General features: G+C 48.9%; 1 protein-coding gene and 1 pseudogene across 7 annotated transcripts in view; both read right to left on the minus strand.

Moving 5' to 3' along the window:
* Positions 1-209: 209 nt before the first annotated feature.
* Positions 210-1222, minus strand: LOC139017843 (immunoglobulin-binding protein 1 pseudogene; annotated as a pseudogene).
* An 11714-nt stretch (positions 1223-12936) lies between these two features.
* The window catches only part of KMT5B (lysine methyltransferase 5B), a 53479-nt gene continuing 38899 nt past the window's right edge, over positions 12937-27516 (minus strand). For all 7 annotated transcript variants that reach the window (XM_070427681.1, XM_070427683.1, XM_070427682.1 and 4 more), the window contains 2 exons: positions 24048-24244; positions 12937-16546 (listed from right to left, as the gene is read on the minus strand). In XM_070427681.1, coding sequence (XP_070283782.1) covers positions 15069-16546; positions 24048-24244 — 1675 coding nt within the window. In that variant the 3' untranslated portion in view covers positions 12937-15068. The remainder of the gene's footprint in view (positions 16547-24047; positions 24245-27516) is intronic.

The following is a 27516-nucleotide window of genomic DNA, read 5'->3' on the forward strand; positions in this document are numbered from 1 at the left end:
TCTTTCACTTAAGAAATTGGGTTGCACTCTGATAGGGACGATAATGCCAAAACAAGGTCGCTGGCTCATCATCTAGGACACAAATAAATACTTAATTGCTTGACACTTTATTGAACACAAAGCAAGATTAAGCACCTTTGCCTTCGTGGTCCAGAATGGAAGCAGGAGCCCAGGGATGGGAAGATGTGCGTCCCGTCCCCCCCCCCGGCCTCACTGCAGTCCTGTCTTGCTGTGGGAAGGCTGACCCAGGTTCTCTCGGTTGTCATAGCCCTTGGATGCGTCATCCCACTCCCGAGCTCGGTGCAATGTTTGCCCATCATCCTCTTCCTTCTTTTGTTCCTGATCTTCCTGTTGTTGAGCTGCTTCTTATTTTTTTTCAGTTACAGTTTACATTCAATATTACTCTGTATTCGTTTCAGCTGAGCGGCTCCTTGGACCTCTGATGTTGTCCTGGCTGTTCCTTGATCGGATAAAGCTCCCAATTTCCCATGCCGATCGCGTCACTCGCCGTCGTAGGTGCCAGTTTTGGGTCGCCAGCTCCAATGCTTGGCTTCGGAGAGAGCGAAGCGTTTCCCTGGAGGCCTGTCCTGGGGGATGAATGAGCAGCTGATGTTCTTCCTGAGGAGTCCTTTTCTCTCCAGATCTTTATCTCCCCGTCAATGTTCTCCATCTTCTGAGCTGATACCAATCCAACTGCAAAGGTGAAGGAGGCCATATTCACGGACACGCTCATTGTCTGCTTGACCACTTTCCACAGGGGATTGCAGTGCAGACAACCCACGCTCCACCTCCTCCTTCTGCTTGTATGTCTCCGGTCGGCCCATCTTTGAGATGCCACGGCCACAGTCACAGGGCTAGGATGGGCCACGGGGCTAGGATGGGCCGTGGGGGAACTAGCTCAGTGTTATTTTTCAGCTGAGCTGTTCTTAGTTTGGCCAACTCAGACGGGACCACATGATGGTACTGGCACTGAGTCAAGCAGCTTAAAGCGTGTTCTCGAGCACCGCGAGCGAGCTGGACACCGGAGTTGGCTTGCTTCCTGTCGCTCGCTCCCTGGAATGCAGGCGCCATCAGGTACTTCAGGCTGGGGAAGCATCCTCTTCTAAATCTCCGTTTGGGCTGAACAAGCCGAAATGTTGCAACATTCTGGAGCCTTCTCAGAAGGTCCGGTCCCTCCACAGCTTCTCTCGGGCTCCTTCTTCGTTGAAGTGGGGGCAACCCTCTCCACTCATCTCTCCATGGACTCCCTTCCCCAAAGAGAGACATTCCAATCCTATAAAAGACAAAGCTCCTTTTAACTTAAAACAGATTTTTTTTCCCCTTCATCAAAAATGTTGACCAGAAAAGTTGGGAAATCCTATCAGGCAGAGATCATGTGGACACAGGATGTTTGCTGCACTTCCTCCCAGTCTCTCTGGGTCAATGGCTTTGGATAATTTTGTATCTTGCTTTCCCCACCCCCGCTTAAAATTAAATTGTTGGGAGCATTTGGGATGTTGCTCCCTGGCATGTGTCTTCAGTTTGGCTCAAATAAACTCTTTTTAAAATTCTCTTTAAAAAAATTATATTGTTACATCGACAAAAGTAGATAGAGTGCCCTGGCCAGTATGCTTAGTGGTTACAGCGTCGGCCTGTGCACTGAAGGGTATCCGGTTTGATACTTGGTCAAGGGAACATACTGTACCTGAGTTGCAGGTTCAATCCCCATCCCTGTTTGGAGCAAGTTGGGGAGGCAACCAATCGATGCGTCTCTCTCACATTGATGTCTCTCTCTCCCTCTCTCTCTCTCTCTCTCTCTCTCTCTCTCTCTCCTTCATTCCCTCTACTCTTTCTAAAAAGCAATGAGGATTAATAAAATGAAAAAAAGAAAAGGAGATGGTAGGATGGGCAGGTGGAAAGAGAGCCCCAAGGCAGACTGGGGCACTCAGGTAGAGCGGACATGGGATTCGCTGAACAATTCTTCCCAGTTTCCTGTAGGTCTGAAATGTTTCCTAACAAAGTGTGGAGAAACAGTGGGTTGTGAACTCGCCTCTCTTAGGAACCTGTAGTTGCCCTCCTGTTCATATACCGGATGGAAACGAGCATTGTGTCCACCAATAGGCACGCGTGAAGGATACCAGCAACACCGTTCTTCACAACGCCCCCCACAGGACACACACAGATGCCCATCGTGAGTACCAGGGACACAATTCTGCAATTCCTGTGCTTTCCGACCTCCAAACCCCAGCGGGGGCTGCCTGCCTTTCGCCCCCCCAGCTCTTCCAATGGTTTTGCAAGCCCGTCCGCGCCTGGGCTCAGTCCCTCTGCTGGAAACCCTGTTTTTCCTGGCTGAACCTTGCCTGAACAGGGCCTGGTAAGTCGTTAGGGAAGCTGACTTTCTTTCTTTCTTTTTTTTTAAAAATATATTTTATTGATTTTTTACAGAGAGGAAGGGAGAGAGATAGAGAGTTAGAAACATCGATCAGCCGCCTCCTGCACATCTCCCACTGGGGATGTGCCCGCAACCCAGGTACATGCCCTTGACCCGGGACCCTTCAGTCCGCATGCCGACGCTCTATCCACTGAGCCAAACCGGTTTCGGCTATTTTTTTATTTTTATTGATTTTTGTACAGAGAGGAAGGGAGAGAGATAGGGAGTTAGAAACATCGATGAGAGAGAGACATCGATCAGCTGCCTCCTGCACATCTCCTACTGGGGATATGCCCGCAACCCAGGTACATGCCCTTGACTGGAATCGAACCTGGGACCTTTCAGTCCGCAGGCCGACGCTCCATCCACTGAGCCAAACCGGTTTCGGCGGAAGCTGACTTTCTTACAGAAAAACAGGGATTCAAGACCCAGCTCTGTCGGTTCTGTGGGTCTATGGTTTTTAGTGCCCTTTTCTTTTTTTAAATTAAATTTATTGATTGATTGATTTTTAGAGAGAGAGAGAGAGAAGCATCAATTTGTCATCCCATCATTTACGCATTCATTGGTTGATTCCTGTGTGTGCCCTGACCAGGGATCGAACCCGCAACCTTGGCGTATCAGGATGACACTCACCTGCTGAGCCGCCCAGCCAGGGCTTCGTGTCATTTTCTTTCAGTTTCTTCATTTGGAACAGGCAGAGGTGAGGTCTACCTCTCGGGGCTACGGGGGGAAACCAAGGTGACACACAGAACACTGGAGCCCCGCACCGACATGGAGGTGACAGTTGTTATTACTATTGCCATTTAGCAGATGAGAAAAGGGAGGCTCAAAACCTTCATTTGCCTCAAATCACACAGCCAGGCGATGGCGAGGTGTGGATTCAAACCCAGGACCACGAGACCTCCGGCTCCTTGTCTCTCCGGCTCTGCCTCCAGCCTCACGGCACACAGCAAGCCTGAGTGAGTCAGGGTTCGGGAAAGGCACGGCTGCGTGAAGGCAGGGGCGGCCGCCCGCCTGCCTCCACTCTCTCCTGCGGCTCCTGCCAAGTGCAGCAGCGAGTGGCCGAGGCTCAGGCCTATGGCCCCGTGGACTGAGCAGGGCCTTGCCAGCCCTGTGCATTTCACAAGGCAGGGCTCAGAGCCTGCTGTGGACAGAAGCTTGGAGCAGGGCAATCCCTGGATGTGAGTCACACAGCAAATCAGTGAGCAGACTGGCCTCTGGCCTGACCTGTCTCCGAGTCCCAGCAGTAGCAGGTGTTAAAGGCCCGAAGGATGTACCCAGGCTGCCGGCTAAGGCACCTGGGTTGTAAACGCTGGTCCAACCCAACCTCCTCCCTTGGTGGCCTCGCCCTGGGGTGGCGAGAAGGTGGATGACAGCTCCAGGCTTTTGTCAACCCCGATGGAGTGAGCGTCCTTGGCCTCGGGCCCCAAAGTTGCATTTCCTTGGCACAGCTTGACCGTATGTCCATCCCTGGACCAGCGCAGTGCCCGGGGACCTGCCCTCTGATTGGCCAGCCCTACAGTCAGGCTGGGGTCACTGGGGAGGCTGGTCCGCCCTGAGCCTCATGCGCTGAGAACAGAGAAGTGGCCTCTTCCTGGAGGTGGACCCAGTGAGTGACCACGACAAGGGAACCGCGGCCCACGCCTGTCCCCGGCTCCCGCCCTGCTGACAGCGGCTGTCCTTTCTTCACCTCCTTGGCCACAGGTGGCCTTCAGAGGTGGCGGCAGGGACATGCTGGAGGGACACGCCTTGGAGGAAGGGATATTCTCTTGGGGGAGGGGAGTATTCAGTCTCCCCTCACACAAATACCGCGCCCAGGCCAACCTCTGTCAGGGGCTTCCACCAACAGCCGAGGTCTGGGGCTTATCAAAAGCGCATCAAGTGCCAGGCGCAATGCTGAGCCCACTGAAGCAGACGTCGAGTTTAATCCTCACCAAAGCTCCATGAATACCCATTTCACAGGCGAAGAGACTGAGGCTCAGGAGCCAGATGTCGCACCCCTCTATTTCCTTTTTGAATTGTCATCGATACGCTGTCACAGCAGGGCTGCTTTAGTCGTAAAATGAGGTGTTGTCAGGTCAAGGGCCATATCCGAGGCCTCAGTTCTCAGCCCAGGAAGAAGCTGCGATGAGTGAGTGAGTGAGTGAGTAACTGAGTGCAGTGACAAGGTGCTGGCAGCAGGAGCTGGGCCAACGCTGGGGAAGGGACGGGTACAGTTCTCTGTAGCTCCCGATGGCCGAAGTCCAAAGTCAGCCATCTTCACAGGCCACTCTCAACCCGGCTGACACCGAGGCCTTTGGAAGCCATGTGGCAACAACACATTGCCACCCTGGCTGCAGCCTCTCTGTCTGACCCAGTGCCCTGAATACTGCCTGGCACAGGGGGAGGGCAGTCATACCCTGGCTCACCCACAGGTCAGCCCAGTGTGTGGATTCTTCCACCCAGGGCCGAGGCCAGCCTGGCTGCCCCACTGCACCCTCAGGGTGCCCCCTGTCCACGGGGCACTGGGGCTCGGAGGGGGCAGCTTAGCTTTTCCATTGGGTGGCGCTGGGCTCAAGCACCACCTGCGTAGGCAGGTTGGCGGTGGGGCCAGAGCCGCCCCCGGCTTCTCATCTCCACTGGGCATCCCTCAACTTGACCCCCTCCAAGTCCTCCTCCTTGTGGTGCCGAGGGTGCCCTGTTCTCTCTCGTGCCTCCAGATTTGCTCGCTCTTCAGAACACCCCTCCCCTACTCGCCCTCAAGGACAGCAGCCAGCCTGGAGCGAGAGGAGGTCCTTCTCCCCTTCTTGTTCTTCTCGTGCCTGCTCTGCCCCTCACACCTGCGCCTCTGCTTCCCTCTCGGATTTCCTGGCTGCACAGAGGTGGATCTGGAAGGTTCCTCGAGGCTGGATGAGGCCCAGTTTTTGAGCTCAGTGCTCATGGGGCCCTCGGGGCTGCGTGGGAACCCCCAGGGAGCAGCAGCTTCGGTGCCCAGAGGTGGGCCAGAGGGCCGGCCAGTGCTCACCTGACATGAAGGCTGCAGCTGTGGCGGGTGGGAGAGAGGCTGCTGCCCCGCCCCCCATGTCCCCCTTGGCCCTCAGCCCTCCCGCCCCATCCCACACCTCGGGCTCTGTCCCCAGCCCAACGTGGAGTCAGCAGCTCTGCCCTGTTCCAGGCCCTTTCTCCTTGGGGCAGGGTGGCCCGGCCCCGGCACAGGTTGGGCACAGCCTCGTTGCCCTGCACGGGCTCCCAGCCTCCCGGCCTCACTGGGAGGGAAGAGCAGAGACTGGCCTGGGGCTCCCATGGCTGGAGGCAGCCCGAGGCTGTGGCTTTTTGGGGTGACCTGCACCCTGCTCAGCTGGCCCGTGAGGAGGGAGGCTGAGTGCCCGGGGTTATTTCCTCCAGGAAGAACCCCCTTCCCCATCAACCTGAGGCTTGCCCAGGCCTCCCTGTGCCAAGACCCATCAGGCCCTGAGGACCCCACAGGCTGGAGGGCTGAGGGCTGAGGGCTGAGCAGAGAGAAGAGTGGGGTGGAGGGTCTGAGAGTATCTGGGAGGGACCTGGGTGGACAGCTGAAGGGTTAGAGGAGCCACTCCATCAGGAGTGAGGCTGAGAGAAAGGCGAGCAAAGACTCCCAAACCCAAGTGAGCTCAGGGCCACTGACCAGCCCCACCTCCATACCGTGAGCCACAAGCCACCGGGTCCCCCCAGGGGTCTCCAGCCCCCCCAGCCCAGTCCAATGTGGTGGGTCCCTATGGGCTGTGTGACTGTCCGGAGCCTGAGGCTTCTCCTCCCAGCAAGGAGTCCAGCCTGCGGCCCTGTGTTCCCAAAGACCCCCCCGACAGACCTGGGCCTTCGCCTGAGGCCTCAGGTCATCCGTCCAGGGCAGATAGGCTGTGGGGCTCCAGGCTGAGAAGTCTGACCACTCAGGTCCCATTGCAGCCCCAGGGACTGGAGGGAGTTGAACATTAACCCCTTTGATGAGTGGCCCCAGCTAAACAAACACCCGTTATCACATGTCAACAGCAGCTGCCAGGCACTGACTCAGGCACCAGCAGCCCTGCCTGGGCACTGCCTGCCACTGCCCCCATGGGCTGAGGCTGCCAGGACTGCCTGGGCTCAAGTCCCACCCACCTCTGTCTCTTGCTGGCTGTGTGACCCCAGGCCAGGCACTGTCCCTTGCTGGGGAGGTCAGTTTCCCTCTCCCCTCTGGCCTTCTGGGATGGCTGGATCCAGTTGGGGAAAGGGTGGAGGAGTTTGGGGAGGCCCTGCCGGTGCTGAAGCCTTTGCGATTAGACTCCAGGAAATCAAAGCAGCTGAGAGGGACTGACCGCTGGCCGTGCGCCAGATGCTGTCCCCGCGGCACTCGCTGTCTTATTTAATCCTCCGTGAGGTGGATGAGGACGTCTGGTCAAGCGTTCACCACACTTTCCTGCTATTTGTGTCTCTGCTGTCTGTGAGGGGAGGGCTGGGTTGGAATCAGGTGCAGCCCTGTGCCTTTTGAGTGTTGAGGGAGCAGATGAATCCAGAAAGACCCCTGGGAGGGGGGGAACAGGATGGAGCAGTGTCCTCCGGTGAGCAGTGAGCGTGGCTTGGCTGCCAAGGGGGCACCGGCCAGAGGCAGGAAGAACCGGAACCACTCTGTGTCCGTGTCAACAGTGGAGACCAGCTCCAGCAGCCCGGCGTTTGGAAGTTGGGATGGAGGAGGTTGTGATTACAGCCCAGTGGGCAGGTGTCAGCTGAGAGGGCAGAGGCAGAGAGAAGAGGCCCGTAAGAGTCAGGGTGCAGGCACAGCCCGTGGAGGGAGCACATACTGATGCAGCCAACACTAACCGCTGACTTGGGTGCCACTGGAACGCTCTATCCTCAACAATTCCAAACTTAAGTGCTAGCATTAGCCCGTTTCACAGGTGAGAAAACTGAGGCCAGAGAAGGGCAGTTTGTGTCTATGCTCACAGTTAAGAAAGGGCAGAAAGACCAAAGGCCATGCGTGAACCAGTGTCAGCAGCGTGGGCCGCCAGCCCCGGGCAGCCTGGGCCGGGGGATCAGGTCAGGCGCCCATGCCCGCCGTGACCCAGACAGAGCCCTTTCCTGGGTCAGCTTGCCCGCGTGGAGGCTGGCAAGGCTCAGTCCTTCACTCACCCTCTTACCCCCAGAGGAAAAATGTGGTTTGACTGGCAAGAGGAGGAAGTAAATACTGTTCTGTTTGGTTAGAGGGGGGAGAGCCTGGGAAGGATCTCTTCCAAGCGCCATAGGCCGGGAGAGAAGGGAGCCACTGGCTTGCTCCCAGGCCCTTCCCGTCAGCATCGACTCGCCATCCCCAGTAAGGCTGCACTTCAACACATTGATAGCGGGAAGTGTAGCTGGCTTCCCAGGTGTGCCTCTGAGACGTAAACCAACTTTCTGTAAATACACCCCTTCCCAAAACGGGCCTGGGACAGACCTGATGTTGACCAGAGCCATATTTTAGGGGTAACGCAAGAAACCCCCTAGTCAGAGTGGGCCCCTCCTTTGAGCGTTAATGATGTCTGTGTAAGGTCACTGTTGAAACAGCAGCAGCCAGCGGCGGGCCAGGCTGGAGGAAACCTTGAACTCTCCATGTCTCGAGGCATCCTCGTGTTTGACTCACATTTTCAGATACAGACAAGAGCCCTCGGCGGCCACGCGTGGCACCTGGCCCACTTTTCAAGCTCCCTGTCTATTTGACTACTGGGGGTGGGGCACCCCACTTACCTGCACAATAACCTTTGGACAGAGTTTGGAAATGAGGGTGAAAGGCAGTGATTGCTATTTGTCACCCAAGATAATTACCTGGCAAAGGTGAGGCCTCGTGACTATGACTGGGGCTGGCCCCAGTGACCCTGGACTCTATGACCCGCGAGGGCGGGGCCCTGGAGCCAGATCTGGGGTTGATGGCGGTTGACAGTTGTCTGCCACTCACCGCCAGCTGCGTGGCCTCAGGCAGGCTGACTCACTCATTCACTGAGTTACAGAGCTTTTACTAGTACTCACCTCCCAGCTCCTGGGTAGGGCGTCTCTGGCCTGCGGGCATGGTTCCTTGGTTTCCAGGACTTCGTGGTGAAGGCTGCCTGTCTGCTGTCAACGTGGGTGCCCTCAGTTCTGTCCAACGTGTTGGCCTCTCTGAACCAGGACACTCTCTCTCCCTGGACCTTCCCAGGACCTCCTCATCACTGCAAATGCTGCCCTTACAACCCCTCTGGCCTCCGCCGCCTGTCCTCGTGTGCTTGTCTTCTCCCTGCTAGTGTTCACTGCCCACAGGAGCGCCTCCAGGCCTCCGGCACCTCTATTTCCCGGCCCACTCCTCACTTGGGTTGCACGACTCTCTTCCTTGACCTGCCTGCACTCCGGGGCTGTCTGCCCACCTGACCCTTCATCCTCAGCCCTGCGTCTGCTCCTGTCAGAGACGTGCTCCCATCAGCCTTGGGCCCGTGGGTGCCTGGACACCCACTGGTACCTAGAAGGTGGTGCCCGGGAAAGACTTCCGCCATGAATGACACTAGTTCTCTAGTCAGCTTGCTGTCCCTTCCTCAATTTCAAGCCTCCTTCATGCTCAAGCATTGGGGCCCTCCTCTCTGCAGGACAGACACCCTCCTGCTGGGACTGCCCCCACCTCTCCTCCTCTAGGTACCGAGGAAGCTGGATCTAGACTCGCAAGACCATCCCTCCTATATGGTAAATGGGTCCCTTCCAAGGCTCCAACGCCCGCCCCCGCCCCCCCCCCCCCCCCCCCGTGGGAAATATAGTGAAAGCCAGCAGTAGGGACGGTGAGACCTTGGGAACCTGGCCAGCAACTCAGTCTAAGGTCAAACAGAAACTTCTAGATGTGCGCCTGAATTGTAAACAGCTGGTGTTTTGACCTCATGCAAGCACTACTCCCCCTGCACGCCTGTTTTTCTGTGTTATGTACTCCATAAAACCTTGTGTTGGGAATGTCTGGGTGGTGGCGAAACAGCAGCACCGGCTGGCAGCCCCTGGTGCACCCGTGTCTTCACGGCCAGTCCTCGGGTTATTTGGAATCCATGAACACACTGACGTTTTCTGGGACCTCAGCACTTTGCATAACACTTCCTCCCTCAGACTCAATAAATCCTTCCCTCCCCTTCCTGGAACTCATCCCCGGGGAAGCTTCCCTCTCCAGTCTGATCTGCTGGTCCTTCATGAACAGTGAATCCCCTCCCTCACCCCCACTCCCCTCCCGCTGTCATCCTTCCCTCCTTCACAACCAAACCTCCCCCTCTTCCCACCCTCTCAACCACTCTGCCTCCGCCAGACAGTGCTGCCAGGCCGTCTCTCCTGGCATGGCACCTGCGCCCATGCCTGGACCATACCTGTGCGGGCAGGGCTCTCAGTTCTCTGTCTCTAGGCTATTTCACATGCTGATGTGGGTGGCTTTAATCCAGCCGTGGGCAAACTACGGCCCGCAGGCCGGATCCGGTCCATTTGAAATGAATAAATATATATAAAAAAAAAGGCCGTACCCTTTTATGTAATGATGTTTACTTTGAATTTATATTAGTTCACACAAACACTCCATCCATGCTTTTGTTCCGGCCCTCCGGTCCAGTTTAAGAACCCATTGTGGCCCTCGAGTCAAAAAGTTTGCCCACCCCTGCTTTAATCACACCCCACAAGAAAGGTTCTCCAATCTTGCCTCCACCTCCAAAACATGTAACACATTATGTGTTCAACGCATATTAAAGAAATGCAACTCTTACTCCCTTGACTCCCGCTGCTCAGGTCAAACTGGGAAACCCATCTGCCAGCCCCCAGGGGCCTGAGCGGCCCCAGCAAGCGCTCCTCCCCTTAGCAGAGCAGACTCAACAGGATGGTCTACCCCCCAAGCACTGAAGTTACCGTCTACTGCATCTTAGCAGAAAACACAAATATGACAGTATCGGATCTAGTAACACACACTTTTTTTTAAGGTTTGTAAACAGCTTTCTTTTTATTTATTTTTTTAAAAAATACGTTTTGAGACAGGAAGGGAAAGGGAGAGAAACATTGATGAGAGAGAAACATCGATAGACTGCCTCCTACACGCTCCCCCCTCTGGGGATCGAGCCTGCAACCCAGCATGTGCCCCAACTGGGAATCCAACGGTAACCTCCTGGTTCCTGGGTGGACGCTCGACCACTGAACCACACCTGCCGGGCCATACCGACTTTTTAAAAGAACGTTACCACAGCCATAGCCACGAGACGGCAGTCCTCCAGGGAGGCGTCCCAGCTGTCCATGAACTCAAGCTTGGTGTCCTGGGAGGACTGGAGCGGCCCAGCCTCAGGAGGGAGGCGGAGGCAGCCTGGGTGGGAGACCCACTCACACACCTGCTCCTTCCTGAAGATTCCAAACCTGCTTTTTCACTGGGCATTAGCAACCACCAAGCCCAAGCGCTAATGACATGGGGAAGAAGGCTGGAGGCCTACTCACCACCCCCACCCCCACCCGCCCTGCATGCTAGGGTCAGGCTTACCATCACCCTGGAGCTCTGAGTGCCCGAGGTCGGCAGCTTGCTGCACCTTGCTCTGAGCGCCACTGGGGTCGGCAGCAAACGCAATGACACGTGGTGACAAGAGCCCTGGCCCCTGAGAAATGGAAATCCGCAGGAGCTCCGTTAGCCAGGGACCAGCGAGCTGCAGCGGGTTATTGGAAAGGACACCTGAGACTGAATATGGGCATGCCACCGGCAGCCTCTTTCACCCTGGGGACCCGTCAGGGTGGATATTTCAGTCAGGGTCAGGGCTTTCCATTCTGGTCTGCACTGCTACCCTCACCGCCTCATAGAGAGCTGGCAGCTCGACCTGAAGCTGGACTGGCCATGGCACCAGGCGTCCCCACCGACTTCCAGGTGCTAGAGAGAGCTCTGGATTAGCAGCCTGCCCAGGGTCACCCAGACGTTGCAGAGCTGGGCAAACTCGGGTTTCCCGACTCCTAAGCCAGTCGTTATTTCCTCTTTCAACCAGGTTTTGCTGATCTGGGAGGATGGACTCACACCAGTTCTGTCCAATCCAGTGAGACAACACCAAACTAATAGGAACCATTGAAAACTGGGTTGCAAAAGCCTTCATGGGCCCAAGGGCTAAGAGGGTATGTCCTTTAAAGCCTCCCCATAGAGAGAACAAGTGCTCCCCCCCTTTGCTTTTCTTACACACACACACACACACACACACACACACGCACATGCCCTCAGCCTGGCCTGCGCTGCGCCTTCACAATCCTGGACCCCTGGGGGGATGTCGGACTGCTGGTTTCAGCCCGATCCCCACAGGCCAGCTGACATCCCCCAAGGGATGTAGTAGTGCCTCAAGCGGCAGGCAGCCAGGGAGGAGTCCGAGCCCGGCCTGGTGCTGCTCCCGCTCATCCCGGCCCTGCTGCCCCTGCCACTGCCACTGCTTGGTAGTGAGCCTGGCATCTGGCGCCCTTGGTCAGCTGAGCAGCACTCCCACTGTGGGAGTGCACTGACCACCAGGGAGCAGCTCCCGAATTGACTGTCTACCCCCTGGTGGTCAGTGTGCGTCATAGCGATCAGTGGGTTGATAGCTTAGGCTTTTATATATATAATTGATTTCCTAGAGGAAAGGAGAGGGAAGAAAGATAGAAAAATCAATGAGAGAGCATCACTGATCGGCTGCCTCCTGCACACCTCCCACTGGGGATCCAGCCTACAAGCCAAGAACGTGCCCTGACTGGGAATCTAACCGTGACCGCTTGGTTCATAGGTCAATGCTCAAACACTGAGCCAGCCTGGCCCCTGCTTTTTTTTTAAACTGAGTGGCCAAAAGGTCTTCTTCACCAGAAGCAAAGGAGATCAGGGCTCTGAGAACTCAACACTCGGAGACTGAAAAGGCTTTAGAAACGCTGAATTAACTTCTACTTGAGATGAAATCCTCGTGGGAGAAAAGCACCTGGATCTTCCCTTCTCGGATGCAGCGAACACCGGCCAAATTGTTTTAATTTCCGAATTTATTAAAATGATTAACCTCAATACTGCAAGTGCATGTACAAAATATTTGTAAAAAATGTTTTTAATGAAACGTTAAAGAACTTACCTCAAATGCTGAAAAAGTCCTTTTTTCATTCTTTCAGTACAAGGAATACATTGTATCTCAAAAGTATTACAACTCAGCAAAAACAATTTAAAACAGTAGTTTGAAAAATGATTGAAAATTGAATACATATATTTTTATGATCATTTCCTAATTCTTACAATGCAAAAGTCTTTACCAGTCATTGCATAAGCTCAAGCTAAGAGTTTTATTGAATCAAAGTTTTATTGACCTCTTCCAAGTGGTCACCAGAGTGTGGGTTTCACCATCCCACACAGCAGAGCCAGGACAACAGAACAACGGAAAATCAGCTCCTTGGAAAGCATCAGCGGTGACGGCCAGGCTGGGGCGCACAGACTCCTGAGACAGTGACGGCTACCAGGTGTCACTGCTCAGACCCTGGGAAGGCCAGCCTCAAAGGACAAGGCTGCCATACAGTTAAAACTAACATCATAAATAAGTTACTGAAAAGAAGCTTAAAAATGGAGAAAAGTGGGCAATATGACATTTTATTACTTTTCCCTTAAGGTTGACATTCCTGTAATGGCTATTGTTGGTATTCCAAGAAACAGTTCAAGATGTGTTCTATGACCGTCTACAAAACACTCCAATCGGAGGTGGGGATGAGGCGACCCTCTGCCTGCTGGGCTTTCCATACCGGGTCTCGGCCTGACCTACCCTCGTGGTGCGAGTCCCGCGTCTACACAGGGACACTGAGAGGGTTGGACTGGTCTGTCAAGTGCTCTGAGGGCCGTGGGACAGGCCCCAGGGGCCGCCCTGTTGGCACAGGAGGCACGCTGGCCGAGTGTGTGCGACGTGCGCCACATCGCTACCTGGGGGCTGAACTGCACCGTCATACACAGGGGGCAGCACGAGACTACAGAAGTAATGCCTTGGGAAGGAAGTAAGGAAAAAACACTGCTACATTTAAAAAACTTTTATGGATATTATTAATTTCTACTTGGATCCTACTGGCAATAGTGTTAAGGAACTGAATTTCCCAGAATCTGGGAACTGGGGGAATCAATTAGGAATGACAGTGAGCACAGAGGTTTCTCCAAGGGATTCCATTACCTGCAGATTCCCTCAACATTTAAAACTGGGGCTCCCTTTCCAGACACTATGGATCCCTGGACTTGGTACATAGGAGCACTGTGTGTCGGAGAGTATTCGCACACGCTTCCCGGGAACAGAGACCCGCTGGCTCAACGCCTGCTGCAGATTCACATTCCCCAATTCTCTGTCCAATGATTTGTAAAACAATCCAGAAAAAGCAAAGATGGGTACTGAACATAAAGTAGTAAAATTTCGTTCATTAACTTACTTAAAATTAATTTATCTTTTCAAAGTGCTTCAAAAACAAATTAAATCTGACTCTTCTTTTTGTCTAACTGATAATATAGTCAAAAACTCTTTGACATTTTCATACATAAACTAACATAAGTCAAGAACTTCCACTGATGCAGTGCTTAAAACTATGTATTTATAATTTCCTATTTTATTGGCATGGATATTTCTAAACTTAAAAACCTTCCTGGTAAGTTCTTTTAATTTCTTATGACAAAAATTTCTCACAACACACAAATATTTACAACATATACATTGTTTTCAGTTCTTTACATTGAATTTCAAAGACAAACATTTTTATAGGTTACCACAGAACAAAAGCTGTGACTCATGTTTTTATTTCATAAACTATTATAAGTTAAAGTGAATAGAGTTTTTTAATATTCCTTGTAGCATTTTACAAGTGCAACAGAAAACTTGAAGACCCAAATTAAGATAGCTGTAGTTCATTAAATGTTGCTTGTTGTCATCACATTGTTCACAGCAAATTTTTGAAAAAATAAGCACCAATCATTCTTGCAAAGAACAATTTTATCTAAAAGTATTGAAAAGTGTTAAATACAAGGTCTTTAATTTACATGACAAGCAATAAATACGCTGTATCGAAACTCATCCTGCACACTGCTACCCTCGTACATATAATGTACTGAAAAGTTGGCTGTCACGCATGGGATTGTACTTTTAAAAAAAATAATAATAATAAACCAATTTGACTCCCAACTGATGGTCTGCTATTTAACCAAGGCCACACACAGTACACCTGGCCAGCAAACAGTGTGGAACTGATCAAACTCCAAGGGGGGAACATCTAGCAAATAAACCAAAAAGCCAAAGATCATTGCTGGTGATATTAGCATGGACTAGAAAACCTTAATATGCTGCTACTAGGATTGGTTTAAGTTATTATTTAGTCACATATTAAAGAGCCAGTTGATGCTCTTACAAGTTAAAAAAATTGTGTAGCCACATTATTGTTTTCAACGTCGTGTGGAAAGTTGCTATCACTGTAGTTTGCTGAGCCTTTACTTTACAACAGGGCTCTCCCTCTAACTCGGAATTGCACGTAAGGAGGCTATTCAAAAAGTACAATAAAAATGTGCACAAATCAGACTTCAGGTAAGTCAGTACGCTGTACACTTTCTACGTGTTATGCCGATAAGTGAAGAAATGAGAGAAGTGCTGCCGCTAAAATGTTTCAGTTGAGGAATAATACACTGGAATTTTTTATTTGTAAGTAGTTTATCCCAGGTCAAATTGAGACCCAGAGCTTATGCGTTAAGCCTCAAAGACTGATCTTCTCTTCTCCTGGAAGAAATGTCAATATCTATTGAGTCTTTCCCAACTATTAGCCTCAGTCGCTTGGCTGGAGGGAGGGGAATAAAGTCATCTTCAAAGTCATCGTCGTAATCCTCCTCCTCTTCGTCCCCCTCAGAGGAGGAGGAGTCGTCTGTACTGTCTTCCTCGTACTGACTGTAGTCATCGACGTCCATCTGCGACTCCAGGAGAGAGAGCGGGTCACCGCAGCACACCCCGTTCTCGTGACGCCCCTCTACACAGGGCCCCCGACCCTCCTCGTCCCGTTTGAGCTGGATTTTTAATTTTGTGGCACTGCTGCCCGGTCCTGAGTTAAATCCATTATTAAGCTTTGCTACGTAGAGATTATTATCATTTTCATGGTCTTTACTTAACTTGATGCTTATTTTGGAAGAATTCATCCCATCATTCTCTGGATTGTTTGTCTTGCTGCTGCTATCGTGACGCCTGCGAAGAGTCAATTTGGGGATCCCAGAGTTATTCTCCAGGATTAACTGTGCGTCATACCTTGTGATTCGCCTCTTCTTTTTACTCTTTGCAGTCCTGAAGCCGTCTTTTGTTTTGAAGCTATCTGATGTCACCACCGAACCATCAACAGGCGAAGGGGCCCAGTCCATGTAGCTCCCGGGCAGCCCCTCCGAGCCGCTGTGCTCACCCTGATCGGGGAGGGACCCCAGCACACTGGGTACCACACTGGCTTTCCCAGGGGGACTGTGCTCCGGAGTGGACTCCCCCGCCTTTGCCAACTGTCTCACAAGTTTCCCTTGCCGTGACTTCTTTTTTGCAATGCTGCTGTCACTCCTAGGACACTTCGCCTCCCCGTTGTGTGCAGTGTCATGCACCAGTTCTTCTTCCTGCGTCGCAGGAGGTGGTTGCTCGCCACTCTCTGGGCAAGACTCAGTCAGGCTGCTTTCATAGTCGTCCAACGTATTTGGTTCAAGCTTGATGTCAGAGGGCTCCTTCAAAATCATTCTCGTCCGTGCAGATCGCCTGGTTGTGTAGGTGCTGGGGGCGCCCTCCCCTGGCGAAGGGGCCCCTCGCCCCGAATTCTGTTTGTGCTCTCTTGCCGCATGTCTGGTTAAGCACCCACTAGCCACTGTGGCTGGTATTGGTCCCTCTGGCTCCTGATCTTTTTTAATGGGCAAATTTTTATATAGAACTACTTTAGGCTCTTTAAGGACTAAGTTTCCCATCTCTAGGTTTCGTGAAGCACTCTTCTGCTCCGGCCGTTTGCAATGATTTCTTAATTTTACCTTTGAAAGTAAAGGCTTTGCAGGCTTTTTCAGTTTCTTTGGTACCCTGGAATTATTTATATGAGTTAGCTTAGATGAGGTAGAGTTGGAAGAAGCTGGAATTCTTGACATAGATTGCCTTGTTAATGTTCTGCTCTTGCTGGTCTTTTTCACACCAACTGAAGATTTTCGGCTAGAAGCTGCAAAGTTAAAAAAAAAAAGAAAAAAGATGAAAAATAGCCTTGATAACACAAAACAGTATCCAAAACCAGACTCTCGGCCATGTGACGTTCACTTACACAGGCACGTGGCAGACAGACCCAGTCAGGTTTCTGCCTGCACATAAGCTCCCCGCACTTTTCCTTCACGTTCTCTTTCTAATTTCAGCCTCTGATTCATGGAGCATCTATTCACATTTGAACTGGGTGTTTGAAGAGTTCCTACTACCAAGTACCTAGATTTCACTCTATGTTTGTCCTTAATCTAACATGATACTGGTCCACAATAAGTATTTCTTTTCCTGATTTAGTATTTTACCATGTAAAAGGTTTGAAGTGGACCTAAGAAAAAAATCATAGTTTTATTTTCTTTCACAAATTCTTAAAATCATCATTTTAAATAGGTTTCTAAAATCCAATTACTCCTTAACCAGGAAATATATATTGCAAATGGGCTCAGAGACAAATTCTATTCCAATGGTTTCAACAAGAGATCCGAGGAACCACGTTGTATCCCCGACAACCGCCCCAAAGAACTGCCTATCTAACACCTCTCCCTGAGGCGCGGGGAGGTCAGCAGAGCTTACCTGGCCCCGTCCCTCCCGTGCCTGCTCGCTGCCCACAATCACTGAGAGGGGAGAAGCATGCTGCCAGAATTACTCTCAGACAAGGGGACTCCAACTTCCTTCCTCTGGACAAGGACACAGAAAGGCTGGGATGATCCTACTGGGAACTAAGGTGACAACTGAAGGGCTTTACAAAAGGCTTATATGTGACTCAAGTTTAAGCTGTGCCCCGAGAACCTCTGACCTTGCCACTGACCAGCTGCCATCTCTGTTTTCCTTTGAATTTACCTTTGGACCTACACAGTGTCTTACATGAGTCAACTTCTCAGCTTCCCACGCTCCCCACCTGAAAACCTCATCCCATCAAAATGCCCCTTTTAAATTATTCACAGAGAAGCTGAGAATACCAAACAATCACCATCTCTCATCTGAAAACAAGGAAATAGAAAACAAGGAATGTGGGTAAGTCCAGCACACTGCCGACAAAGATGGTCCCTTACTACATGCCCGAAGGTTGCCAGGGCGACTGCTGTTCCTTCTGCTTGGTTGAGCAAGTAAGTCACCATTAGTTAGTTTTTATGGAGAACAAGAATGAGTAACAAGCATTCCAAGCGTCACACCACCAAGAATGGAGCTCTGTACTCAAGCCTGGCTCCTAACTGGAGTGAGGTACCCAAACCAGCAAAACTCCCAGAAATGGGGCCCACTATTTCTTGAAGAACAGTAGTAATTTTGGAGAATGTGTATATGAACTGGAATTACACAGAACTTTCTAGAAATAATTTTTAAAATATGAGGATATTTGGGGAATTCTTTGGCTAAAGAATTTCTGCTTTCAAGGCTTCCTTTAAGGTGGAACTGGAGAGGTACTTATTTACTTATTTTTTAAAATGTATTTTTTAAAATATATTTTATTGATTTTTTACAGAGAGGAACGGAGAGAGGTAGTTAGAAACATCGATGAGAGAGAAACATCGATCAGCCGCCTCCTGCACATCTCCCACCGGGGATGTGCCCGCAACCCAGGTACATGCCCTTGACTGGAATCGAACCCGGGATCCCTCAGTCCGCAGGCCGACGCTCTATCCACTGAGCCAAACCGGTTTGGCTTAAAATGTATTTTTATTGATTTCAGAGAGGAAGGCAGAGGGAGAGAGAAAAAATATCAATGATGAGAGAGAATTATCAATCAGCTGTTTCCTGCATGCTGGGGATTGAGCCCTCAAACCAGGCATGTGCCCTGACCGAGAATTGAACCATGACCTCCTGGTTCATAGGTCAATGCTCAACCACTGAGCCACACCAGCCAGGCTTGATGTGTTCACTGATGTAAGTCCACACCAGTGTTCTGTGCTCACTTTCTCAGAGTTGGCTATGTGGTCCTCTGCCCAGCCTGACTCTTCAAGGACCATCCTATGTCCAAGCTTAGTGGTCCTCAGCCTATTGTTCCCTTTTCCTCATTTCGCGCCTGCAATCAGCTGTAACTATAATCACGTATACGTTGCATTCTCCACAGCGACCCCCCTGAAATCGGGATCCAGCCTGTCCCTCGCATGAGAGCCTTGGCCAATCTCTGACCACCTCCAGGTCGTGAAACCCAGTGAGCACTTTCCACCCTTACCTTCCTTTGCAGAATGTGAGATTGCTGACCATTCCTTTTCCTGGAAAACCCTCTCCCCTCTGCTGTTCCCGAGAGCACTCTCCCTCCACCCGCCCACACCGACACTATTCCTCAGGCATCTGCTGTCCTAGGCCCTTGAAAAAACAGTCTCCTGGTGAGAAGCACCCACCCCCTTCCTGAGCCACTTTCTCTCACCTGATTCTCTCCTGAATCACAGGCCCTACCACCAAATACCCACTGGCATCCGGATCTCCCGAGGCTGCCTCGTAGCCCCTTGGTGAACATGCTTAAACTGAACTCGCCTTTAAGTCTCATGGCTGCTTCTCCGCCTCAGTTCTCCTCTTGGCCAATCACCCCAGAAACTGGGAGGTCATTCCTGACGTTTGCTTTCCCTAACTGCCTCACCCAATCAGCCTCCAGGTCCTGTGGAGTCCCTTCCTGCAATGTCACTGGAGTGTCTACCTCTCTCCATTGTCAATGCCACAACCTCCTGCTTGAATGAGGGCCAACAGCTTCCACCATTTTTTTTTTGTCTCTCCTACTGCTTTCCCAACACCCCATCCTCCATCATGTAGACAAAATGATCTTCCTAGTACCCATGTCACTTCTGGGATTTAAACCTTTCAATAACCTAATGCTCTAAGAATCAAATCTAAAATTTTAAGTTATGCTCACATCCTTTCTTCCTACCTTCAATTCCACCCATGATAAACTTCACTTATTCAAGACCTACATTCATCCCCTTACTATATTTTTAAAAATAAAAGTCCCAAGTGCTTCACTTGGCCAACTTCTCACCCTCTTTAAAGTTCAGCGTAGGAAACACTTTTCCAGGGAGCCTGTCTAGACTTTCTACATAGGACAGGGTACTCTTCCTATGTATCCCGAGACACCAGAGAGTTCCCTTACTTGGACACTTATTTTAAGCCATTAGACGAATCTCATTTTATGGTGATTCTGGAGCTTGCCTCTACTCTTACACCCCTCCTTCCCATGGAATCACTGTTAGCTGACCACAGCGAACCACTCACAAAGCACTTGGGTGTTTGTTCTCAACAGCTCAAAATAGACGATTTGATGCTACAACTTGTTTCCCTTATGTTTATGTATTTAGTGTATTCTCATTTTGTCTCAAAAGGCATGATCTCATCAAAAGTCCAGCTAAAAAGTGTGCTTACCAAGTCAAAGTTCAAAAAGGACATAAGCAAGCTGGGCAGAAGTGTGAGCAAAGTGGCTAAGACCAAAGGGCTCTTCACTGTCCCCAAAGGGTCACACTATCCTTGGGCGCTGTGAGAACATCAGCAACAGGAGGGTAAGGGAGGAAGACGGTGGCCCCAGCGGCAAACTAATCAAAGTCCATCAGAGACTGAGGATTCTGACGTAGGAGATAAGGTGGGCCTGTGGTGGCCCTGGCACCAGCACTCACACACCAGGCGTGACTCTTCCCTACTGGCTAGGACAAACCTCAAATGCATAACCTAACAGCAACTTTAGGTGAAAATACACATTCTTAACAATTATTACATAGCAGGTGCTGGGCAAATGGCCACCTTAGTATGATCTCAATGCTAATAAGCATTTTTTGGAGTAAGAGCTGTAACACTACATGAAACCAAGCTCATATGGACTAATGTGCCTCAGATCGTCCATCTGCTGAGTGGCAGGGATGGGATTTGAACTGAGGAATATGGTTTAAGATCCCAACTTGTTCAGCACTGCCTCTAAGGCAAGCCAGTCCCAGCTCATGGGTAAAGAAGCCACGCACGGCCCTCAGAGTCATTTCAGGGTGTCCTCAAAATCATAAGGCAGCCCTGCCTGGGCATCAAGAATCGCAGGCAGATACAAGAGCAGCACAAGGACCCCAAAGCTCCCCGAGTGCCAGGGCTGCGTCCTCGCTCTGTGGAGAAACCCCAGGAGCACAGTCAACATGAACCGAGGTGACATGAGGACCACACACAGCCGACACCTTCAGAACTCGAGGAGCCAGCATCCTCCATCTTACGTGACCAACAGACTGGCAGCGACTGCCTGGATCAGGCCTACGGGCTCGGCAGAAAGGAGTGCTGTCTGTGACAGGAGAGAGAGAAGCAGTGACACATCCCCTACCTCCAGGATAGGCGATCCTTAGTTAAGATAAGCTTACTCCACTGGCCAAGTCTTCTGGGTTCTGCACCGACCTGAGGCATTTGCAATGACACACATTCCATATCACAGCGCTGATTATGGGGAATGGCCCAGCCATTCAGGCACAAGGACCTAAAAAACCAGAATCTTCCAATAATGGCACAATTCAGGCACGCGAACTGAATTTGTGAAAAGGATTTCTCGCCTGGTTGGTGTGGGTCAGTGTTTATGTGTTGACCCGTGAATCGGGAGGTCACAATTTGATTCTCAGTCGGGGCACATGCCCAGGTCGTGGGCTCGATCCCCAGTAGAGAACATGCAGGAGGCAACTGATCAATGATTCTCTTTCATCATTGATGTTTCTAATTATCTCCCTCTGAAATCATTAAAAACATATTTAAAAAAATACTTAAAAAAAAAAAAGCATGTTTCCGCTCTGTAGATGCTAAAGCAAACAGGTTGTGGCTCCCAAGACACCTTTAAAAAAGGGTCTGGCCCTGGTAGATGGCTCATTTGGTTGGAGCATCACCCCACATACCAAAAGGTTGTGGGTTTGATTCCGATCAGGGCACATACCTGGGTTTCAGGTTCGATCCCATGTCAGGGCGTGCATGGGAGGCTACTAATTGATGTTTCTCCCTCATCTCAATGTTTCTCTCTCCTCTTTCCCTTCCTCTCTTTCTGAAGTTAATGAAAATTAAACATATCCTCGGATGAGGATTTAAAAACTTTTTAAAAAAGGATCTGTGTGGTTGCCCTAGCTGGTTTGGCTCAGTGGATAGAGCGTCGGACTGCGGACTCAAGGGTCCCAGGTTCGATTCCGGTTGAGGGCATGTACCTTGGTTGCGGGTACATCCCCAGTGGGGAGTGTGCAGGAGGCAGCTGATCGATGTTTCTCTCTCATCAATGTTTCTAACTCTCTGTCCCTCTCCCTTCCTCTCTGTAAAAAAAAATAAAATAAAATAAAATATATTTTAAAAAAAAAAGGATCTGTGTGGAAGAAAGAAATAATTTTTCTTCCCACTAGGCAGAAATGTTTAAGAATATACACACTGCTCAAGGAAAGCAGCTCCTCCACCAGCCACTAAATCCCAGACAAGCTGCAGAATCAAAGTGGGCAGCTATGCACGGAGAGTGCACTCTGACCCAATGGATACCACCGCCCTCAGGAGAAAGGCTCAGGCACTCTGGCTTTGCTACCAGCTGTGTTCTTAACAAGTCTTCCTCTCACACAGCTCGGAGGCTGTGTTTAAGACACAAGCACCAGAAGAAACACAGCCTAAAAGAATGCATGGAAGAGTTCGGGAAAACACTGCGTGAACACGGCTGAGTGTATGCTGGCCGAGGAGGTGACTGGAGTCAGCCTGTAACTCCTTTAGAGCACAGAGCACGCCCACCACACTACCCTCAGTTCGAACATTAACTCTGTACCAGTCAGTCAGTCAGTCAGTCATTCTGCAGAAAGAAGCTGAATGAAGCCAGCGCCCCCACATCCGCAGCCCCCGGGAAGTGAGCACCTGTTCTGCAATGCTGAGATTACAGCTCAGAGGGATTATTGTTCCCTCTAAACTTAGGAAAGTGGCTCTGCATTGTTACTTGTGCACCTGTCCTGTCCTGGAACTAGGCATAAGCTCCCGAGGGGCTGAGTCTCCTACATATATGTATCTCTTCAACTACCACCAGGCTTTTAGTAAGTATTTGGTTTATTAATAAATATTCCCTGATGGTCACTTAGTAATATACTCAAAACCTTCCAAAAATATTTGTATTCCAATCTTTTAAACTAAGTGTTGTACTGAGTTCAGAATCTATGCATTCGAAATATAGTTAATGAATAAAACCACAAAGCACCCCCACGAATGTCAAGAGCCAATCAATGTGGACAGCACGGTGGCCGTCTCCACATATAGGTCTCACAAGTCTCCCGTCTCACAAGGAACCAGACTCAGAAAACAAATAGTGATTGTGCTGTATTTATTATTAGAACCAATAGTCCACAGTGAGTGACAGACTAACTGCTCTTTTGTTCACGTTGGACATTTTGATAAACCGGACAATACACAGGATAACTTTTACACTAAAGAGGTCACGTGTGGCCTCCGACTCCCAGAAGCGGTAGATTTGGGAATTCATGGCATTGAGCTTTGCCACTGTGGGATTCTTCCCTTTTCTTTGGGATTTTCTGTACAGGAGGGGAGCACCAGTGCTGGGTGTGAAAACAGGGAAAAGAGCCTGAAATAACCAGACCTCAGAGGGCATCAGGCACTAGAAGCATCTGTGAACATTCAGTGCCGAAACTGGCATACTTAGGGGATCACCAAGCCAAAACGTGTGAACTCAATGCCTGTCAGATCAGTCGGACTGAGGAGCCTACTATTTGAGTGGAGCCAGAGAAAACTGGCATCACCGAGGTGAAATGCAGACGCAACCAGAATAGTCCCAGGACTTCAAAGCTCCATCAAGATGATGTGTTTTCTTATGTTCGTTTAGGCTTTCTTCTTTCTTTTCTCTTTATTCTTCATTCCCTCTTTTTCCAGTTCCATTAGGTCTTGCGCCCCCTCCCTGACCTGGTCTCTTGAAGCTTGCTTCTTTCTCCTTTCATCTTGCTACTTCTGTTAGTGGCTAATACGTCATAGCACAGTGACATCTAAAATGTTCCTTTATCACAATTACGAGTCTGGTAACTGATAACTTAGTAAATTGGGTAAGTAGTAAAAAGGTGGAAACCTTGAAGCCAGAAGCTATCACCTCCCCAAGTCCATCCTCCACCCTAACAGGATGGCTAGGCACAGAAACACGTATGTGCCTGTCAGATTCCACCCCATCCTGTCTTCTCAGAAGACATAATGATATAATTATGGTGAAACTAACACCTGGAAAATGTTTCTTTCATACATATATGATGACCCTGGAACACAGGCTGAAGAATATCCAGTTACCAAGTATTCACGGAAAGCAGACAGGTCAGTCTAGACGAGTGCACTGAGTCTGGAGGCCAACACAGCCTGCTTCTGTGGCAAATCATTCCTAGAATCCTGCGATGCTGCTGGAGTGCACGAGTCCCAGGGTTTCTCTCAATATTTAAAAGATCAAAACTACTGAAACACACTTTAGAAAACAAATTGTGTGAAAACACTTAAGAAAAGATGCTTATCAAATCTCCCTTACTTACTTGCATTGTGTTTTTCCTGAGTGGTATCTGCATCAGTGTTAGAGCTGACAGATTGACTGTCTGAATTTTTGCTGCTGTCACCTAACTTTTTAAGCCTATTTAAACGTTTATCTGTTTCTCTGAGTCCATATTTGCTATTGATAACAGGAGCAGGCGCAGGCAGTCCCACTCTGGATTTAAAAGCACCAGTTCCTCGTCTGAAAGAGAAAACAGCACACGTCAAACAAACAGCGTACTTACTAACCATAAGGTCGGCTGCCGAGGGCTCTGGGACGCATCAGATCTACAGATGTGATGAACTGATGAGGCCTCAACCATCACTGGAAATTTACCAAGTCTAGGACTCTCAAAAGGAATTAAGTATGTATATAAAATCAACAAAAAACTCTAAACTTAAAATCACAAAACAAATTATTATGACTATTGTCAATTATTAACTGCCCATGAGAAACCATTGAACCCTATAGAATTTCATGTGTAGATAACTAATTCTTCAATTTCAAAACTGGTTGGTGCCATAGTTAGGTCTAAATTGTAGCTTAAATAACGCACCTGTTAATTATATTCTAGCTTTGTTCTGCACAATTTAACACTACATCACTGAATATTGAGAATTAAGAAATGAAAAAAAGAAACCAGAGAATTTCCATAAATGAGGCATTACTTAGATAGAACTGAATGTTAGATACAAATTCTAGATGAAATTTTGTCTAAGAAGGCTAGGCTGTATTAATGCAAGGCTCACTTTCTGAACTATAAAAACTATTAAATGATTCTTTAAAGTTAGTGAATTAAACATAAATAACCACAATTAAGCTATAAAAATGTTACTAAATAAGACACTACAAACTTGCTTTTCCCACAGGATAAGAACAATTTCTAACCTGCTCTAACTATTTGTATTGAAGTAATTTTTCTGAAGTGAGGGTACTTACTAAGAGAGTTCTTAGACTTCCTAAAGGATGTAGTTTTGCAAAGCTTTGCTTTATTCAGCGTATAAAGGAAAATTCCTACTCAGCTCTATTCAAAAGAGTGAGTAAATTATATGTTAAGAGGTTTTTAAAAAGCACTCCTATTGCATTTAAGAAGTGAGAAGTCTCTCTGGCTAGAACTGCCTTCACTGGCTGACCCTTCACTGGCCTTCCCTTATTAAGGAAAAGCCATATAACAGCTTCTGACCTGTGACAAAATCCTAACTGCCCTCCTCTGAAAGCGACCTGGCCCTGCTGAGATCCCCTGGAACTGATCTTCCAGGATTTCCTCCCCCAAGGAATCAGAGCGTTTCACTTTTTGCTAAAGGACAACAGTTTTAGTTTCTCTCCCCACCCTCTTACCTTTTCATGCTAGGGAACACAGACCCAAACCTAATGCCGAATCTATTTTTGTTAAGTAATGTAAGTATTTTTGCTTTCTTCATCTTCACAGAATGGATATGGAATTCTCTTTTTATTAAGGCTTTTGTAAAAACAACAACAAACTTATTGTGGGACTGCCTCAATTCTTTTTTTCAAAAGGTGCATTAGAAATCCTCACTGTGGCAGGCAACCAATTACACTCCACCCCACCCCAAAATATATTCAGAAAGTAAATCCATAAATCCCAAAGGCCATTTCATTTCATATGGACAAAGAAAATAATAAGTTATTTTTAGCTATTCCATGCCTTTTTACCATAACATGCAACATTTCTGGTTCATTTCTAGAAAGATGGGCCACATTTAAAGAAAGCTCTACTCTTCATCTGCTTCTCCACTACCCTCCCTTTTTCTTTTTAACTTAGGAAAGTAATACATGCTTATGCTTGCTGCAACAAGCCAAACAATCCTAGGATATAAATATGCATAAAGCAGAAGTTGGTAGTATTTCCTAACCCCTGGAGCCCAGAGCCCCGAGGTCCAGTGCTAACCACCTGCCAGCACACCAGCTTCCACTCCTTTACCACGGTCTACACACCTCCATACACTGTGGGAGCCCTCCAGGCAAACAAAACCAGCAGGGTAATGCCATACATTCACTAAACAACCATGCACAAATACACTGGTATTGAATACATGTTTTAAAAGTTGTACTTTTTACATAAACATTCCATAATTTATTCAATAACTCCCCATCCGTGATAGTAAAACCTATGGGCGATTTTGTTTTTGTTTGCCACCATGAATACAGCTGCTATACTGCTCTTGACACCAAATCCTTACTAACCGGTGCTCATATTTCCATAGGGTAAATTCTTCCATATGGGACTGACTGCCAGGTAAATGGATGCACTTATTTTTTGACACATATTGCCAGATTCCTTTCCCAAAAGGTTACAGCAATTCACAGCCCTAATAACACCTGCCTGTTTCTCTATGTCCTCACCAGCAGTATACAGTGCACTCCTTAAATTTTGCCACCTGATAGTGAAAATGAATACCTAACTGTTTTAATTTCTTTGTTTGTAGCCATCATTTTCTGTGCAGCATCTTTCTTACCTTTCTTTTCTAGTGGAATTTGCTTTCCCTTATGAGCTTGCTTCACAGGAGCTTTTTGTAATTACATTAATTCTTTGCCATATGTGTACTCCCCCCTCAGTTTATCATCTGTCTTTGACTTACTTCCAGCCATTCACGAATTTTTGTATTCACCATTTCTTGTCTTCTTTCAAAAGAACTTTACTTCCCCAAGGTTAGACATATAATTTAAAGTTTTAAAAATAGTTTTGCATTATATTTTAAAATTTACCTTTTTAAAATTTACTCCTATATTCCCAGCATCCAGCTGGAATTGATTTTTACATAGTGTGAGATGGAGCTTAGCTTGGTTTTCCTCCAGACACACGATGAGTTACAGCTGACCCTGAACAACGGGGGGAGTGGGGCACCACCCTATCTTGCAGTTGAAAATCCACATATAACTCCTTCAGCCCTCCACATATGCAGATTCCCAATCACGGATTGGAAATACTGCACCAACATCATACTCATCTCTCTTTCAGGACTCTCTTCATGCCCTCTTACCTATTTGTCCATTTCTGGGCCAATATCCATCAAGTTTTGATCACAATTATTTCATAGTAACTTTTAATATCTGTTAAGATAAATTTCCCCTAACTATACTTCACAAAATTTTTCTTGGCTATCAAACATACTTTCATATAAACTTTACAATAATTTTGTCCTTCATTAGATTTTATTCTTCAAATTTTCTAAAGTGAAATTTGTAGTACTTATTAGAAACACACTACAATCACTATTGTGTCAGGATGGTTACAGCCCAGACACATGCATCCAATGCACCCAGGACACTCCACTTGTGACCTCAGCATCTTGTTAAACATTCTGTCCACTCTCAACTCTTCACTGGGCCACCTCTTCTCACCCTCATGCCTGGCACTGTGCTAGTCTTATTTACCTTGCATTTGTAGGCCTAATATAAAGTACCTGTTCAGTTAACAATTGAATGAGTTCCTCTGACTAGTGTCATCCTCT

The sequence above is a fragment of the Myotis yumanensis genome, unplaced genomic scaffold (assembly GCF_028538775.1).
Source record: "Myotis yumanensis isolate MYYU_CA2020_CCGP unplaced genomic scaffold, mMyoYum1.0.hap1 SCAF_10, whole genome shotgun sequence".
NCBI classification, from domain to species: domain Eukaryota; kingdom Metazoa; phylum Chordata; class Mammalia; order Chiroptera; family Vespertilionidae; genus Myotis; species Myotis yumanensis.